This window comes from Psammomys obesus, unplaced genomic scaffold (genome assembly GCF_907164565.1).
Source record: "Psammomys obesus unplaced genomic scaffold, mPsaObe1.curated_primary_1811, whole genome shotgun sequence".
Taxonomy (NCBI): Eukaryota; Metazoa; Chordata; class Mammalia; order Rodentia; family Muridae; genus Psammomys; species Psammomys obesus.
In genome coordinates, this window is record NW_026592118.1 from 4,437,936 (window position 1) to 4,453,779 (window position 15,844).

The 15,844-nt window shown below is 40.4% G+C and overlaps 1 protein-coding gene across 1 annotated transcript in view; it reads left to right on the forward strand.

Moving 5' to 3' along the window:
• The first annotated feature begins 1,657 nt into the window (after positions 1-1,657).
• The window catches only part of Grid2 (glutamate ionotropic receptor delta type subunit 2), a 1,513,832-nt gene continuing 1,499,645 nt past the window's right edge, over positions 1,658-15,844 (forward strand). The window contains exon 1 of the mRNA XM_055612670.1: positions 1,658-2,206. Coding sequence (XP_055468645.1) covers positions 2,119-2,206 — 88 coding nt within the window. The 5' untranslated portion in view covers positions 1,658-2,118. The remainder of the gene's footprint in view (positions 2,207-15,844) is intronic.

The following is a 15,844-nucleotide window of genomic DNA, read 5'->3' on the forward strand; positions in this document are numbered from 1 at the left end:
AACTAAGTTCTAAGAAGATTTTTTCTGTGATAAAAAGGAGGACTGCAGTAAGAGCACAGAAGACGGGTGGAATTTTTCACTTTTAAAGGTGAGGGGCTGTTTCACCCACGACAGGTTCTTGCTCTCGAAGTGCGGAGGAGCTTGAATGGGAGGTAATCTGTGCGATCCAGGAGGAATTGTTGATGTGAGCACCAAAAGAACAAAACACTTCCTGCCAAGTCCAGGGATGGAATTTACAAGATGAAGGAAGGGTAGGATGCAGCAGAGGTGAGAATGGGCAACTAAGCCAAATCACCATGATGTCAGAAAAGGGGGTCGGTGGGGGAACAGGAAAGAAGGATCAGTTAGTCTTGGAACGTGGGTTGTGAGATCCATCCCCCAGGTGACAAGATTCCCAGAAGACTACCATTGCAACTGAAACAGTACCACAGCTGTTAATACCTGACCTCAGTTACACACTTAGGAGCCAACGGAGCTCCCCCTTCTGCAGTAAGGATGTAAACTAGTCATCAGAAGAAGACACCAGGAGCAGGGAGGGACAAGGCTTACACAAAGTCCCTTCTCCCAGGGCCGGGAGCTTGCCTGACGCTGCATCTGCAGCTTTCCCAAGGACAGCAAGGAGCTTCCCCACGGCGATTTAAATGCACAGGTGATTAACTAAATGCAGTATTTTGACCACCGAGACTTTTTTTTGTTTTGTTTTGTTGACTTTAATATTATTAGCTATATTTTAAAATCTCAAGACTGTCCCTTTTCAAGTTCTTTCAGTATTCTGATTGCCTTAAAAAAAAAAAAAAAAAGGAGAGACTGAAAAAGAATGAAAAAAAAAAACCCGAAAAAATAAATCCCAGTGTTTAAAAGGTAATTAGCACATTCTCAGCTTTTTATAACTTTATAATTGAAATCTCATTAAAAAGCTTTCTAGGTCTTCTTTTCCCTAAGTGACTAGGTGTCCCTAATTTGTTCTCAGCCAACGTGTCTAATTCCAGACGAAGACTAGAAAAAAAGTCCGATACCTGTTGGGGGATAGCAAGGTTAAATAAGTGGGGTGGCTTTTTTAGGTTGCTTTTAACCTCGAAAAAAAAAAAAAATCAAGGCAGGTGGGGGACTTCACCGCCTTCTCTTTCGAGTCCTGCCTTTCTGAGTCCGGGTGAAGATTCCCAGGGAATTTAGAGCGCGGTTTTGTTTCTCCCTTGTATTGCAGATAGGGGGAGGAGGTGGTTATTAGAAGCTCTTCCTCTCTCGGTTCCCCTCTCCGCCTGACAGCACCGCTCTCTTGCGGACTTGCTTCTCCTAGGTGATCCATTTCTAGGCAACGTGGGGCTGCAGCGGAGCTCGCCGGGCTGCCGCTGGCTTCCCGCATCCCGCCGGGCGAGCGGGTCCGGAGCATCCTGCGCCGCGGCTCCGCGCGCCGGCCTGGCCCGCGGCTCGCTCCCGGCGGACTCCCCCGCCACCGCGCCCGCGGAGCGGCTCGGGCCCGCCGCGCCAGCTCCGGCGCCCGCCTCGCGCGCAGGGGCCGTCTTCTCTGCATCCGTCTCCGCATCACCTTCAAGTTCACTTTTCCCACCCCTCCCGGAGCGGGCGTCCCCCTCCCGCTGGAGGCCGGCGGCTCCGCTCGCGTCCTCCTCGGCGCCCGCGGCTCCGAGGGCTGGCCGCGAGGCGCCACGACCGCGCGCGGCCCGGGGCGGAGGGGCTCGGCGGCGGGGGAGGGCGCGGGCACATCCGGCGCGGGGGTGCCCAAGTTGCGGCGGAGCCGGACCCGCCACCGCGGCCCCCGCGCGGCCAGGGCCAGCGTCCGAGCGCCAGCCTCGCCCCCTGTCCGAGAGCAGCCAAGGCTGGGTACGTTTTTTAAAAGCCCAACTGCAAACAACTCTGGCGATGCCAAAATTCCCCTCCGAGTGACAGGCTTGGGAGGAGGCTGCCTCCGGCTGTGCTGGCTCTCGGGTCGCCTGTGCCTCCTCGGAGACTAGGAAAGGCTGCGCTCCGGCCAGAGGGATTTGGAAATTGCGGGGAAAGCTGCACCCAACTCTACCGTGACCTCAAACTCTGTGGACCGGCTACAAGATTATCTACATAATTGGAAGCAAAGTCCTGGTCAAGGAGGATCGGCGTCGGAGGATGGAAGTTTTCCCCTTGCTCTTGTTTCTGTCCCTCTGGTGGTCTCGAACCTGGGACGTGGCGACCGCCGATTCCATCATCCACATCGGTAAGACGGGGCTGGTGCGGCTCGCGGCGACTTTCCCTAGCGTTTCCTTGGCAAGAATCTCTGCTCCCCCACCCCTCGAGCCTCGGGCAGCTGCTGGGGTGGCCTGGGTTCGCGCCCCTGGTGCCCGCGCTCGCGCTGGCTCGGCGTTCCCGAGGCTGTGGCTGAGCCTCGCGGCGCGGAGTGAGGCCGGGTGGGGAGTGCGGGCCGGGCGGTGGGGGCTCAGGCTGGCCTCTGCGCAGGAGTGAGGGGCGCGTGGAGACTCGGGTGTGGGGAGAAGGAAGTTAGATCGACTCTACCTTCCCGGTTTTTCCCGGATGTACATTTGAGCCATTAAGGGGGGAAAAGCCGTAAGGCGGAGGGTGGGGGGTAAGGCTGGCAGTGCCATCCGCGGGGGGAGAGGCGGGCTGGGCCGGGGGCGCTCCCCGCGGCTCGAACAGGTGGTTTTGCATCGCGAGCGGCCGGGTCCGCTGCGGCGAGCCGTGCAGGCGCCCGGGCTCGCGGTCCTCTGCGGGTCCCGGACGCCGAGGCTGGAGAGGACGGCGGGGCACGCGCTCCCGGCTCGGGGCGTGGAGCAGGCGAGAGCCGGTGCAGGCCGCGGTGGTGGCCGCGGCGGCCGCGGAGCGGCTCCAGGGCGAGCTCTGCGCCCCCGCTCCCCGAGGCCCCGGTCGCCAGGCTCCTGGCCCCACCTATAGGCGAGCCGAGCAGCCGGGCCGCGTGGCGGGAGCGGCGGGCTCGAGTCATTATCATGCAGGGTGCCCGCGGCTGAGGGGTCCAACTCTTCTCACTTGCTAATCCCGGGAGCTGAGTGGAGACAGGCTTTTGCAGCCTTTTCAGTGCTAATGTGATGTTTTCCTCTTCGGAAATTCCCCTCCTGGGCAAGCAAGGTTCCTTCAGCTGGGCTGCAGTGAGACCCCACTGCGAGAAAAAAAAATTTTTTTTCTTTTCATTTTTTGGTGTACAGGACTTTTATCGGTACAATCTGTTTTGCAAATCCAGGCGACAGATGGACCATAGCTTCTTTGCCCTTCCACCGTGACACACACACACACACACACACACACACACACACACACACACACACACACACCTGGCAGGTGATACAGCTGCAGGTGGCAGTTCCTCCCAAGCTAGGGGCTTCTGCCTGTGTTCCTGCCTGTGGTGGACACATCCTCAGCTCCAGGGGGCTCCCTCTTTTAGCATTATAGGCTATCTTTGTAAACATGTCAGCCATTCTCTATCATTTCTATGAATGGGACTGCGTGTCTCTGTGCTGGGGTGATGAGGTCACAGAAAGCCTTACCCTTGTGCATTAAGAAAACGGACCATTAGATAGCTGGCCTTCTGCATCCCACCTTGCCTGGGGGTTTACAGTGCCGGTAGGACCAGAACTTTTCAGGGAGGAATTATGGTCTCACTGAGAGGTTCAGTGACGCACGGATAGAGTTAGAAATGAACCAGGCATGAATTTATGTCCAGTTGTAAGTAACAAGGGCAGGATTGCGAGCGGGGGGTGATCAGCATACCGTTCTCTATGTTTATTTGATGATTGGGGGGTTCCGAATTATGTTTGTCACTCCCCGCCGGGGGGATGGGGCTTGTAGCCAAGTGTTATTTTATTGCTTGCTCTGTGCTCTACATGTATTTGTAAATACACGAACACATATGTATGTATACATCTTAGTATTCCTTATGAGAGTAGTACTATTTTACAACTCAGTCTGGGCATGTGGTTCAGAATAGAAGATAACTATTGTCTGTCAAAGTGAAATGGCTTACTTGTTTATAACTAGATTCTTAAAAAGTAACCGTGCGGCAATTACATGTTTCTTTAGAAACCTACCTGTGTGCATTAGCAGTCTATAACCAATGAAAATAGCTAATTCTTTCTCAATTAATTTGTCTTGAATGAAATTATTGTATAAGACAAGGGAATTGACTTCTTTTATAGACTACTAAATATTGCAGTGAAGCTAACAGAGTTTTAAAAGCCTTATACCTCTTATAATGTACTGGAAATTGGCTAAGCTATGTGTACTTCATAGGTTAAATGCCCCCTTTGCTGCACATTTAGCAAAAGTATGATAAATTAAAAACTGGTACATCTGTATTAAACTTGTATGGCAGCAGTTGCCATGCTCTGGGTCAGCTTGCTTACTCTGTGAGGAAAAAAATTCTCTAGGCTATTACTTTGATGAAATCATATGAGAAACATGAATGTGAGGGAGTGCATTAGCTCGGGACTAAAGGGCTGAAAATGACACCATCGTGAAAGGAATATTTCACTTACAGAGATCTAAAGAGATATGCAGAAATGAAGATTTCCTCAGCCTGATGGGAAAGTGGCTGCTGTAGATCGTTCAGGCACACAGGGAAGATAAAAAGTCATTGCTCTAGTAATTTCCTTAAACATCGTATGCTTTTGATATTGAACCTTGGTATGTGTATGAAAATTCTCATCTCTCTGCTTTACTTCACGTAGATAGTTTAGTAAAGAAAACTGCGTATTAAACTTTTAATATTTTTGAATAAATTAATTTACTGTGATCATGAAATAAATTTTAATAGGTGAGCCAAGGTGTTTGAGATGAAAATACACTTAATTCTACTCTAAATATATGATATTATAATTGCTTGGATGTTCTGTGAATCATATTTCAGAGGCATCTATTGGCTGCATGAATTTATTTGCCAAGTTCATATACACACATATAGTGCTTCATGTTGAATCACCTCCTTCACCCTGGTGAAAGAAAGGTCTTTGCCACATGAAAACTATGCAAGTTTGAATTAGGCTTCTACTTTGGGCCTGTGCATTGATTGAGTAATTTCATCAGACCCACATTACTTGATTGCTTAGAAGTTTCCTAACGATCTGCATGCTGTAGGAAGAACCAAAACCTCGTGAGTGGAATGGCAATGATATGGTGTTTTATGAGGCTATTCAGAAGTCGCGCTGATTTATGTAGCTAGAAAGCTCCCAAGTCTTTGAGATTAGCCACGCTGACTGCTATTTTCCTCAAACATCAGTCGCCCCGCACTCTGTACTCCCTCAACACAACAGAAGTGTAGAATGTGCTGCTTTAATTAAGCAGGGATTAGGTGGCATTTCCAGTCAACTGCACAGTTTGAGTTTGCTTCCTATCTAATATGGAGGATCTCACGTTTTAACAGTTTAATATATGCTCATTTCTTTATCTGGTTCCTGCGCTCACAGAGCAGATTGTCAATGAGCTATCCCCAGTCACAGATCTCTGTAAGGAAACGTACAAGGGTTGTACTCGTTCATATATTATGCACATCATTAGCAAATTCTGGCTATGTTTCAGAAAAATGCCTCATGTCAACAAGTAGAGAAGAACCATTTATTCATTTTTTCCGTAGACAGATGATACCTCATATTCCAAGATCATAATAATCAACGCTGTCGTTATGAGAGGCTAAGACAGTTCACAGCATGTTTTCATTGTGAGGCTGTTCCAGGTATACAGCTGGCTTACTGAAGTGTTCAGCACATCATGAAACACTAGACAAGCAATGGGAAGCATCTGTTTTTCTTAATTTTGATCTGGGGTCTGTTTTATTAAGTATAATTAAACTCATTCCCAGAAGGCATATGATAACTAAATAATTTTTTTTGCTAAAATAATTATTTTTTTACACATGACTTTTACTTAAACAGTCATTAGGGACTGTTTGCAACATATATCCAAATTGCATATTTCCCCCTTTACTTTTCTTATAGCAGCTGTTTGTTCTTAAATTATATATAAATAGGAATAAACTTACAGAAAGTATCAAGACACATCCTTAACTGTTGCTCTTTTCTGTATGATTAATACAGTTCTTTGAAGCACAATTCTGATGTGAATTAAATTAGGCAATGTTGTTATTAATCAACGACATCAATCGTGACATGACTAATAAACATTATAACAAGGACCTTTGCTGTCTACTCCAGATGAAATATATATCCACTAAATATCTCCTATAAATGTTCATTCAAATACGAGTAAAAATCAAAGTGATTAACATTTGACTTATCTAAAAATAGCTAGTAATTGAAATTGTTAGAAGCAATGGCAGATGGATTTCATTCAGTCCCGACCTCTATGTCTTATTTTGTCATACTATAAATTTTTCTTGGTGGGACATTATGATTTCAAAACCTCCGTATTCCATACAGAGTTTTTCTTCTTTCGTCTGCTTATATCACTGTGAATGAAGCATTCCCCTTTCTTTGCATCATCAGTTTATTTATTTTTTATTAGAGATAGCATATTGCTCCCAATACTTGGCATTGCTGAGCTAATAACGTTGCTTGGCAATGTATGTGCAGCTCTGGAGTTACCTTTGCCATTAGGTGTCACTGCCTTCTGAGCTGTTCCTTGTAGTCCTACATGAAAAACCATATAAAATATTTTTCAAATTCTCAGAAAAAGGGGCCACTTGGTGATGGTTGTGGTGCTGGCGGATCAGTGGCTTTTGTTGATCCCGTAGGCAGAAGAGTAGGTATCAGTTTTGTTTCTCATTCTTACTTATGTGACCCTAGAACAAATCAACACCTGCTGCTTTCCAAAGGGGTTAGATTGGTAAACTCAATAATGTATATTACACAAATTTCGTATCAAAGAAAGATATTTTCTTGCGCTCATATTCTGCCGAGGAAGAGCTGGGCCAGAAGGCAGTCTGCTGTGTGATGGGCAGTGTCAGTACAAGGTGACAGCAGGGAATGGAGCCATTTGTCAGTTCTTACTGAAGTGGTTCTTCGAACCTCTGGAAACCCTGAGGCTACAACCTGATGGGTGTTCATGAGAAAATGCATGTAGACAGAGCTGTGAAGGATACTTATGTATACACAAATATAGATACATATAGACAAGATGTACATAATTCATAATCACCCATATTTTCATGTAATTTTGCCTGTTTAGTGTGAAATTTCATGTATCATGTATGTATCATGTGAGTCCTAACACAGGCATACCATCAGCACTGATAGCCCTAGTAAGACCACTGGCTTGTCTGGGCTTTCAAGTCAATGTTGAAATAATCTCAGAATATTATGTTGCTATAACCTCAGAATAATGGGAGAAGTAATGTAAATCAATATCAATAAAATAATTTAAACATTGCAATCACATATTTATTGAGAATGTGACCTTTTAAATGAAAACTTTTTGTTATTCTTTTATACTTTGTCCAATGCCAGTACTAATAATTAATATTTTATTATATGAAATACTGTACTATAAATGTCCAAAGTAAAATTAAGTGAACAGATGGACAATAAGAAGTATATTAGGATAATTTTGAGATTGCTTATTAAGGATATTTGTGGGTTTTTGTCATTTAAAAGAATGAATTTTAGCTTCTGATAGTAGATAAAAATTACAAGTGAACACAGATGATGGATTTAAGATATAATAAATAATTATCTGGATTTACATTCTCATTGGTTTTTAAAAGAAACTATTAATTTTATAAACAGTTAATTGAGTAATAATGAACATTTATTTAATTCTTTGAGTCTCTGTTATAAAGTATAAACTCAAGCAATTTATGCTCTAAAAGTATGTGAGCAAAAAAAATTCTGTATTCAAAGACTGTCAAAAAGGAATTTGTGGAAGAAATATTCAAATATGAAACATAGAGTTATAATTAATAGCAAGTTTTAGGGTAAACATAAAATATAAAAGTGGAAATATAAAACGTAAATGAAACTGTAATCATTCTATTGAGGAACCAGATGGTTTTAGCGTAAAAAAGAATTATGGCTAATACATTCACTAATCAGATTTGCTAGGGGCTTTAGTATCAGTTGGCATGAGATAGGTTTGCTTTATTGTTGCAGATTTTGTTTGTAATTTGATTGGCATCTCCACTAGGGCGTCACACACAGTGTCCCTGATGGTAAGCCACACCTAAGTGCACACTCACTAGGACTGACTTCAGGGTAAGCAGTCATGCGCTAATCAGCCAGTCTACACTGCCTGCCTAACGGGGAATTTACAGTGCTCTACTAATAGAAGGGCAAGAGTGATGCCAATCACAGATGCAGCATGTAAAGAAACAGGCAATTTAACGTTCTTCTTGTTCCTTCCTTCCTACTGGCACACACCTGCTATTCATCAAGTAGCTTCAAAGTGTAGCTGCACTGGTTGACACCCTGTGAGCTTCCTTAGTGGATGGAAGCAAAGTCAAAGGGTCCCAAGCTGAGCATCTGAACTGGATGTAAATCACTCCAGTTAGTTATTCTAGTAATACATATTCACAGTCATAAAAATCAAGTTATTAACTTTATTAAAATGGTATATCATTTTCTTTCATCCAATAGTGATTCAAACAAAGTATCCTTTAAAATAAATACTATTATTTATTGTTATAAGTATCTGGCTTTGCCTATGTGATTTTAAGTGAGATCCTTTCTTCATTAGCAAATCATTTATAATTCTAGTAGTTAATATTCAAGAATGACAGGATAATAAAGACATTTCTACCAACATATAAGAATCTGTCATTCAAAGAACCTTTTTAACATTTGTCATAATTTTTGATAATTTTATACTTGAGTACTATATTTATAGAATTTCTACCCACACTTTCTCCCCTCCAGCTTTAAACATATTGTTAGCCTCCAGCCCCTCTTAACTTCATGACCTATTACTCTATCTTATTACATATGTATGTGTGTATAAATGCATACTGTTGAGTGCCTTTAGTGTTTTCTCCTACCTATAAACAACAATAGTAGCATGGCACTTTTATATTGGGGGTAACCAACAGCCATGCAATTGAATGTAAGACCTGCTCAGTGTGAGGGAATTCATGCCTGGTACCATAAACTTACCCACGGCTGGTGAGTTCATGAACCTTAGAGGAGAGCCTACTACTGCTCCATCCCTTCGTAGTATAATTGCCAGCTGCCTTCTAAATGACTCTCTAGGGTCCAAGAATTAAAATACTGAGCAAGCTATCCTTTTTAAAATGACTTATTTTCAGCTTTATAGGGAGATTACTGGAGAAAATGGAGATAACCTAATATTGTAATAAACACTACTAAGTCACCTGAAAGGTGACTCAGTATTCTATTTTTTGTAGGATAGCATGGTAATAACACCAAGGAGATAAAATACTTGATTCAAAAGGCAGGGGGCATATCAAAATATGGTGCAGAATTTTAGGCAGAGACTATTGCAAGGACAATGACTGTAAGACAAGACACTAGGAGTTATTTTAATTTGTAAGGGGACATTTTGAAAGCCACTTTGAGTATAGTTTAATGAGCAAAGTGGGAAGTAGAAGGAAATAAAATCTGACCTACAACTAAAGCAAATTCAAGAGACTTATGTCTTATGGTTACGGCTCTAAGGTTTGATAACCACCTCTGGTTGTGAGTACTATGAGGAGTAGAACTGCAGTTTGGCCACTGTTTCGTTAGTTTCTTTGGTTGCTGAAGGAGAAGAGGTGTCATTGTGCAATGTATATACCATACTAGAAACAGTTTTTCCCCCTCATTTATTGACTAAATGAGAAAAGTTGAGGGCAATTAGAGAGGCTTCCAAAGTATTTCATATGGGCAAGAATCTGGTGTATTACTATGAATGAAAAAAGGGAAAATGAGGGAAGTGGGCAGTTATGTTGGACCTCAAGTTCAAGACTATAATTTATTTTGGTTTTATGTGTCTATACATTATAGGAAAATTTAAAACTTGTAATTGTATCAGAGTGGGGAAGGTGGGTGAGGTTGCAAAGCTGTAAGACAAGGTTCTTGCAGAATGGAGAGGTGAGAAGGGGGTAGGGAACCCAAAAGGAGAGACAGATATGTGCCCTGTGAAACAGAAGGGAAGCCAGGATCAGGTAATATTCTGGAAGGAAAACAAGGACAGTATTCCTTGGAAGAGAAATTGAGATTTTGTAAAGTTGAATGTATAAACAATGATTTTATAATACTCCATGCCAAGATGAACTTTAAGAAAACTGTGTCCAGTAAGCAAGAGGTGATACAACACAAGCTGCTAACACTTAAAGGATACCTTGAGACGTGAGCGTTCAAGGAGTCTTAAGACAAGAAAGGAGAAGAAGGGAGAGGTGGCCGGAAATCCAGGGTAGGGTTGCTTTTAAAACCTGGTATTGTTCACACATAGGAGCTTTCATAGAGATTGCACTAAGAAGAATCCTAAGACAGTTATAGAGTTTAGGAATACAATATCTTACTTTTTTTCAAATTTATTTGCTTCCTGGAGTTTATGTTTGAATAGTAAAATAATCTTTTTTTTGTTTTTAATTGTAATCATAGAGCAAGTAATACTGGGCTAAGAATATTGTAACTGCTCTGAATGAGAAAGTTCCTTGTGGTTCTGAAACGTGTGATATGTATTATTCTGCTTATTTGCTTCATTTAGTTTTCCAGATCATCATTAATGTTTACTTGAAATTTCTTACCTGAAATTATGAGTGGATTACAGTTTAAACATCTATTTTACAAATAAAATAACTATTTACTTCAGAGGTGCTTTATTAATTTTTATGAATATATAATATTCCAAACTATGGAATGATAATAAAATAGAATGCTGTGCTTTTAATAATGGACACATTTGAACTGATCATAAACTTTTAAAATAAATTCAGACATGCATTTGATTTGCTTAAAATCACTTGGAAACATTTCATTCAGAAAAGAGAATGTAATTATTGTATAGCACAATATTTTTCATTGCAGTACAGAAATTCATGTTATGTTAATTTTCAGTGACATATTTAAACATTTCCTTTTATGGATATTTCACTTCTATTTGTGCTGTAGCACAGCTGACAGCTTTTCAGTCACAGGTGAAAATGAGGAAAGGAAATGTTCTAAATTTTCTAAGCTTAGAAATCTTTTGAAAGTGAATCTTAATGCGTTCATAAGTCTATTAATATGCCAACAAATTGTGTATATCACATTAGAGTTGTACTTCAGATAGTAGCTATATTGAAATAGGACTTTCATTATTCTTCTGTGTTCTTCTCTAGTGCTGTGCCCTCTATAAAACCTCTTTGTGAGAATAATGTATCACATGGGTGTCTCTACTTGGCCATATGTATCAACTGACAAATAGGAGCTACTTGAATAGTTGGAATATCAATGTCTGTAGTTTAGAATCTGAGAAAAACAGCAAAAAGGCTAATTGTGTTCTGGCTGTAGAAAATACTGCAATTTAGAAGATGAAAATGTATTTGTAGCTTAGTAGTCCAAGACTTCTTGGGATGGTAAACTCATTTTATGGATTTTTGAGGCAGATTTACATCTAAACTTAGTTGGAATGAGTACCTAAAATTGATGAAGTACTTAACCTACTTACTATCAACATTATTAAAATGTCATACACTATTGACAATGCGTTTCAGATGGACAGACTGTTCTTAAAAGCAAAGGACCAGGTAATATGTTAGAAGCTGAAGAGACAAGTGAACTACTGCAGGTGTTCTTTTGCACGAGTTTAGGGTGAACTAAAATGAGAAGCTTATTCATTTGCAGAAAATCCCCGGCAAGTTATCAGCATACAAAATTGTATGAATGGTGCTATGACAATCACGGTGTAGCTAGAGAGTTACTCTTGAATGGAATAACACAAGCATGGCAAGTTGCTTTTGAGATAGAGTGGTAACTCTCAGCATAGAGCAGAGTAAGTGCAGCTGCGTGAGACCATTAGGTCATTTTCTGAACATGATTACTTTTCAGTATTGGGCCCTGTATTTGCGTTGATTATATCTCACGACCAGACTTGACTGACATTTCTCTTCTGTTATCTGCTACTATACCTAGTGAGTTTATTATCTATCTATCTATCTATCTATCTATCTATCTATCTATCTATCTATCTATCTATTTTTCTACCTAGTGAGTTTAAAACATTATTTTAAATACATGTAATTGTTCAAATGAAAAAAAAAATTATGGTCTAAATTCTCATGATACATTTCCAGTAAATACATTGAGTCACTTATAAATTTAACATAGGACGTTTAGCAGTCAGGCTTAGCAAATGTTTATTTTGACCTATAATACCTAAATAGTTAGGATTTAATGTCTTATTTCATCATCTAGGTGACCTGTGCCTCTTATCCTTGAAGAATATTAGATACACCTGCCTCCTTAGAGCATAGTTTCATATTAGTAAACTGAAGTAAGAGCTATTTAGGTTTCCCGTTGGATGACTGCAGTCCACTACAGCATGGGAAATTGTGGTAACTCAATAAATGTCCTGTTGATAGAATCCTGACAGTGCCATAAGCCAAATATATTTTTCAGAAAAAAGTAGCTTATAAATAGGATGAGGAGTTTATCCTTTACAGATAGTCTTCATTTATAATAGAAATCTCTTTACTCAGCTTTCTGATGGTTAATCCTTCATCTCACTGTAGCTATAGGCTGCCAAATAAATATAATCACGTCAAAGCTAGAACCATTGCAGAATGTCAACAATTTATTTGCCTCTTTTTCTTTTATCACACCATGGATGTCAGTAGTTGTGTTATTAAATTATGGAACAGTGCAGAATGTCTAGTGGTTCTCGAATAAGAGAAAACATTGGGATCTTGCGTAAATTTAATGTCCCGTATCATCTATGTAGTATCTTGTAGATATACATAAATTGCAATTCATTTTCTCTTATGTTGAAGTTAATATTGCATATTAAAATAAAACAGAAGTCAGTCATCCAACCGATCTGTACTTTCCTCTATACTCCAGGAAAGGAAGGAAGAAGTTTACCTCACAGAAAAATAAAACAATACTTCTTTGAAAGAGTCATGGAATCTTATTAGGAAACATGGATATTAACCTTCAACCATGTAACTGAAATTGAGAACAAAGCAAACACTGAAAATGGATAGAAACAAATAATAAGAAGTAGCTGTCCAATGCATAATTTTCTCCACAAATGTTTTATTGTTGTTGTTAATAAACAATTAAAAAATAGCAAACTGCTTTGATTGTTTTTCTATTTCCTGCCCACCCTTCAGTAGCAATGTTAATGAGCAACAGAATAGCCCAGAACTAGGAACAAGGAAGAAAGAATTTTTAGAGTCTCTAAACCGGAAAATCGCCCCTTGAATGCTCCTAGGCATAGGCTTGCTGAGTAGCAACATCTTTATTTTACCCAAATATTGCCCAGTTTCTGAAGATAGAATATGCTATTGACTTGGGTGTTGACCAAAATTTCCAGACCACCAACGAGGAACTCTCTGCCCTACAAAGACTGGAAGCTGATCAAGAATATTGTTTGGAAAATCTAGTTCCTAGGGTACAGCTCCTGACACTCAGGGCTTGTGATTAGCTCATTTCCCAGGATCATGCCTCTGACTGGTGATTTTTAAAAAGGAAAACTATAGAATTCAACTACATTTTTACAAGTAGTTTGTGTAATTCCTTATGAACTATGTTGGGTTCACACTGCTGTCAATAGCCATTGTTTACTAGGCTCTTCAATGTTCATTCCCACTTGACTGCCAGATAATGCTAGGTACCAGAGACCACGAGGAAGAGTTGAAAACTCTCAGTTGAGAAGGAACTGTGAAATATATCTACATGGTAAAGGCAAAACTTAAGTTTTCGGTGAGTGAGAGAAAGAAGAGGGGCCATGGAAGGTGATCAAGGAGAAGTAATAGCTTCATTGGAGATATCTGTTTCTATATTTTCTGATGTGATGACTCATTAGATGGACCAAACTGGCTAAGAACTAGCTGTCTTCCTGCTTTCTTCTCCAAAGTGTGGGGTTACAGTGCTTGCCACCACACCTGGCTCCAATGAAAATTTGTTCATTAAGTTAGTGTGTTGTAGATTTTACTTTTCATTTTTCTAGACAAATATTGTGTGTAATGGTTTATCCCTAGTGGTCTCTTCTTTCAGATAAACTGCCAGTTCAGTGTATCGCTACCTTGATAGAGAATGAGGAGGTTTTTTGTTTTGTTTTATTTTGCTGTTAGACTCATGCTTTAGCCTCCTGTGGAGGACAAGTGCTTATAGTTTGCCAAGATCATCTATTTGACAAATTCAGACATGATACTCTTCAGAATATTTAACAAACAAAAACAAGTTTTTTTTTCTTTCTCTTTGTCATCTATGGCATTTGTTACTTTTGGTATTTGTATTTTCTTAGATGTTTGTGTGAAGTGGAAAATAAAATGACATATATAAAGAAAATGACAGTATGAGAGTTGTAACTTGGACTGTTTAATGCTTTTAATAGTTCTGAATGATTATTTTAAAGTAGTAATGTACAGTGTGCAATTTTACAGCTAATATCATGCCACATAGCTCACGGTGCATTTGAGTCTGTTTTAGCTTCCTGAAGAGTTGAAATGGCAGTATACACCACTATTAACTGACCTAATATATAGTACCTAACAAATATTATACCAACATTATCTCTTCCTTGCTTACCCTGTGTTAAAAATTACATATAGGTTGTGTCACTATTGGTAATGAACAAGCTTAAAGTTTGACATTTTCTCCTTTAAATAATTGTTGTTCTTGGCTTATAATAACTAATAAATGAGCCTAATCTACCCACTTAATATTTTATAATTAAGTGCTCTCAGAATAAATGAATGAATGAATGAATGAATGAATAAATAAATAAATAAATAAATAAATAAATAAATAAATAAATAGATAAATAAAGGGGTTGGCAAAATTACACTAGAAACAGCCATGTCAGTTAGGACTGTTGTCAAGATTAGCAGGGAGTTCAGGAAAGCCACTAGAGCAGACAGAGTAGAGGATCCAGAAATGAGCCTTGTGGTACACTGGTTCATGTCCTGCCCTCCCTCCCCGTTCCCCCTTTCTCCCTCCCCACTCCTCAGAGAAGTGGAACACATCCTCTTCCCTTGTGGCTTGGCTAGGTAGCCCTGCAAGAGGAAAGTGATGGAAAAGCAGGCAACGGAGTCCCTGTCAGAGTCAACCCCCATTTCCCTTACTGGGAAACCCACATGAGGACTGAGCTGGTACTTCCTATTTCTTTGCTGTTTACATTGTATATTCATTGCTTCTCTGTCTATCCAGTGCATAAGAAATATGACTAGCATGCAAGAACACACAATACAGGAACATGGTAAGCAATATTCAGTATTCTTTCCATGTTTCAGAACTAGACACTGATGTCTGTGAAGTATTCCACTAACCCTTAGAAGCCTGTGCTTGTGTCTACAACCCTATTATCTTAATTTTAAGAACAGTAAAAGTGGCTCCCATCTGAACTGGTACATTTTGGGAATGAAAAACTACAGTTTCTTTAAGTAGGATCATTGAATTTTAAAATGTGTTGTAAATATGGGATGAAATATTGAAGTGCTCTTCATGTCTTGTCTTTTCAAGTTTCCCAGGTTAATCCTTAGATTAGGGTTGGATAGTTTTGCCAGTTTTCTGTTAATTTTCTCTTCTTTAGTATAGTGTATTCAACTTACAACTATACCTCAAATGGTAATAAGCCAAGCTTTTATCTTATGGAATAAAAACAATGGCACTTATGTCATCTAATAGCTGATGGGATAAATGAAACTCAGGTCCTCATGGTCATGGAGAACATGGACAATGTGGAGGCCCTGGCCCTATCCACAAAGTTAGGAAGTAGGAACAAACAGAATCAGGAAGTA